Source organism: Littorina saxatilis, linkage group LG6 (genome assembly GCF_037325665.1).
Source record: "Littorina saxatilis isolate snail1 linkage group LG6, US_GU_Lsax_2.0, whole genome shotgun sequence".
NCBI lineage: Eukaryota > Metazoa > Mollusca > Gastropoda > Littorinimorpha > Littorinidae > Littorina > Littorina saxatilis.
The window spans coordinates 12,725,020-12,728,473 of record NC_090250.1 but is presented as its reverse complement, the minus strand read 5'-3'; the positions used below and the strand labels follow the sequence as shown (position 1 = coordinate 12,728,473).

General features: G+C 43.0%; 1 protein-coding gene across 1 annotated transcript in view; it reads right to left on the bottom strand.

The window, feature by feature from the left end:
* Positions 1-3,239, bottom strand: part of LOC138969678 (protein inturned-like) — a 43,662-nt gene extending 40,423 nt beyond the window's left edge. Inside the window, exon 1 of the mRNA XM_070342536.1 lies at positions 3,142-3,239. Coding sequence (XP_070198637.1) covers positions 3,142-3,239 — 98 coding nt within the window. The remainder of the gene's footprint in view (positions 1-3,141) is intronic.
* Between the last annotated feature and the right edge of the window lie 215 nt (positions 3,240-3,454).

Below are 3,454 nucleotides of genomic sequence, written 5' to 3'. Positions count from 1 at the left end.
CTGAGTAATCAGTAGCACCGCCACCAGTCTCCAAGAGAAATGACTCAGTTACATAGCTGGCTAATCCCAGGCCCTTAAGCTATCAAAACACGGTCCCGTTTCACACTTAGGCTCCAGGCAAACTCAATGCAAGCGCTAGTAAATAATTATATGAGCTAGAATCGCTATCATGAAATCGCAAGTCCCGTTACCAATCTCTCTCTCCGCTGACCTTGCGTCCGACTGAGGTTCGCACATTTCAATAACTCGCCAGAAACAAAGGCGAAATGAATGGTATGCATGTCGTAACTTTGTTATGCATTTGTGAAATCCTATACGGGAACACACGTAACAATAAAAGAGGCTTCACTTAGAGGCCCTTGGAGGGGAATGGCAATGTTAGAAAGAGCTCTATCAACTTTGGTTCAACAAAATGTGTTCATGTTCACACGTTTGACGACGCAACAACACATGTAAAGAAGGAACAAAACCAGCTGCAAATAAACACACACAACGATAGCTTTGATAGTTACTGATATGCATTCTATGTCGAGAGCTTTGCCTGGATAAATAATACAACACAAACAAACAAACAAAACAATCAAACCACACACATAAACAGTCCATCGAACTTGTCTCCGATGTCGCCGGATAATGGAACAGGGATAAAAACAGAGCTAAGAGAATTTATTATACCGCTATAAGCAACGGCCATACACACGTTGAAACAGAACGGACCGTCTGATAATCAGTTACAGAAGGTATACATAACAAGCAGCATTCTTGTGAACTTTTCACCGCGATTCAGCCCAGCCAGGAAACCAAAATATTATAAGAGAGAAAAGAGAAAACACGATAACCAACAGCCACAAACGAGTTGAAACAGAACCAGCCTAAGCCCCCTGCTGCGTTTCTTTTGACGACAAGTGTAAAGCTCTAAGCGCGACACCCAGTCCTATTGAACAATGCGATAAAGACGTATCAGCGGTTTATTGAAAACTCAGGTGCCCAACAATATCTGCACTATCGGTGGCCATTGGCCGAACAAGAGGGGGCTGGTCATACGATTCCTTGGTTGCCCCGTGCTGAAGTCAGATCGGTCATCCTGGGAGATTAGGGAATGAGTGAAGACAGAGCGGAGAGAGACGGGGGGCTAGAACAATCTCGTTTGGCCTCATCAGTCGGCGAAAAGATACTAGAGATCTCGTTTGGCCTCATCAGTCGGCGAAAAGATACTAGAGATCTCGTTTGGCCTCATCAGTCGGCGAAAAGATACTAGAGATCTCGTTTGGCCTCATCAGTCGGCAAAAAGATACTAGAGATCTCGTTTGGCCTCATCAGTCGGCGAAAAGATACTAGAGATCTCGTTTGGCCTCATCAGTCGGCAAAAAGATACTAGAGATCTCGTTTGGCCTATCAGTCGGCGAACAGATACTAGAGATCTCGTTTGGCCTCATCAGTCGGCGAATAGATACTAGAGATCTCGTTTGGCCTCATCAGTCGGCGAAAAAATACTAGAGATCTCGTTTGGCCTCATCAGTCGGCGAAAAGATACTAGAGATCTCGTTTGGCCTCATCAGTCGGCGAAAAGATACTAGAGATCTCGTTTGGCCTCATCAGTCGGCGAAAAGATACTAGAGATCTCGTTTGGCCTCATCAGTCGGCGAATAGATACTAGAGATCTCGTTTGGCCTCATCAGTCGGCGAAAAAATACTAGAGATCTCGTTTGGCCTCATCAGTCGGCGAATAGATACTAGAGATCTCGTTTGGCCTCATCAGTCGGCGAAAAGATACTAGAGATCTCGTTTGGCCTCAGCAGTCGGCAAAGATATATTAGAGTTCCCGTTTGGTCTCAACAGCAGCAGCAGTCGGCGAAACGTCAAAACTTGCCGAAGTCTCTCGTGGTGGGCGGAAGAATGACTGACGCCAAAGATAACAAGTCGCGTAAGGCGAAAATACAATATTTAGTCAAGTAGCTGTCGAACTCACAGAATGAAACTGAACGCAATGCCATTTTTCAGCAAGACCGTATACTTGTAGCATCGTCAGTCCACCGCTCATGGCAAAGGCAGTGAAATTGACAAGAAGAGCGGGGTAGTAGTTGCGCTAAGAAGGATAGCACGCTTTTCTGTACCTCTCTTTGTTTTAACTTTCTGAGCGTGTTTTTAATCCAAACATATCATATCTATATGTTTTTGGAATCAGGAACCGACAAGGAATAAGATGAAAGTGTTTTTAAATTGATTTCGACAATTTAATTTTGATCATAATTTTTATATATTTAATTTTTAGAGCTTGTTTTTAATCCGAATATAACATATTTATATGTTTTTGGAATCAGCAAATGATGGAGAATAAGATAAACGTAAATTTGGATCGTTTTATAAATTTTTATTTTTTTTTTACAATTTTCAGATTTTTAATGACCAAAGTCATTAATTAATTTTTAAGCCACCAAGCTGAAATGCAATACCGAAGTCCGGGCTTCGTCGAAAATTACTTGACCAAAATTTCAACCAATTTGGTTGAAAAATGAGGGCGTGACAGTGCCGCCTCAACTTTCACGAAAAGCCGGATATGACGTCATCAAAGACATTTATCAAAAAAATGAAAAAAACGTATGGGGATTTCATACCCAGGAACTCTCATGTCAAATTTCATAAAGATCGGTCCAGTAGTTTAGTCTGAATCGCTCTACACACACACACAGACACACACACACACGCACACACGCACATACACCACGACCCTCGTTTCGATTCCCCCTCGATGTTAAAATATTTAGTCAAAACTTGACACAACCGTCGAACACAGAAGAAGAAGACTAAATATAAAAATGCCAAAACATGCACTCACACATGATGTCCATTTCACGCGCACACATACACACACACACACACACACACACACACACACACACACACACACACACACACACACACACACACACCGAAAGTAAGGTTATTGGGCAAAACTGTGTGTGTGTGGGGCGGGGGGATCAGATAGATGGCGAGACAGACACTCAGAGACTAGAAAAGAAGACAAAGGGAACGACTAAAATATACAAACAGAAAAAAGAAAAGCTCAAAAGACAGACAAAAGAATAGGTAAGTAGTACAGGTGAAAGGTGAAAACGCTGGGACGCGACCTCGAGTACTTACTATTGTCCCATAAACATGAGTGGAGTGCCCCGGAAGGTGTCCTCAGGGTGTGAGGTTTGTACGCGCTGGTTCTCTGACCCCCCTTTCAATTCTCTCATGTCGCACTTCACATTGACGCTGACTTCTTAACGTACATTCGCCATTCTTACTGTTCACTTTGAAAAAGGTGAAAGGTACAGTCGATCCTGTCAAAAAACGACCACACAAGAGGCAGACCAAAAGCGGTCGTAGTTGACAGGTGGTCGCTATGAAAAGGTGAATTATAAAGAAGAAAAACTCGTCTGCATGGGATTCTATGGAGTGTCATTGTGGG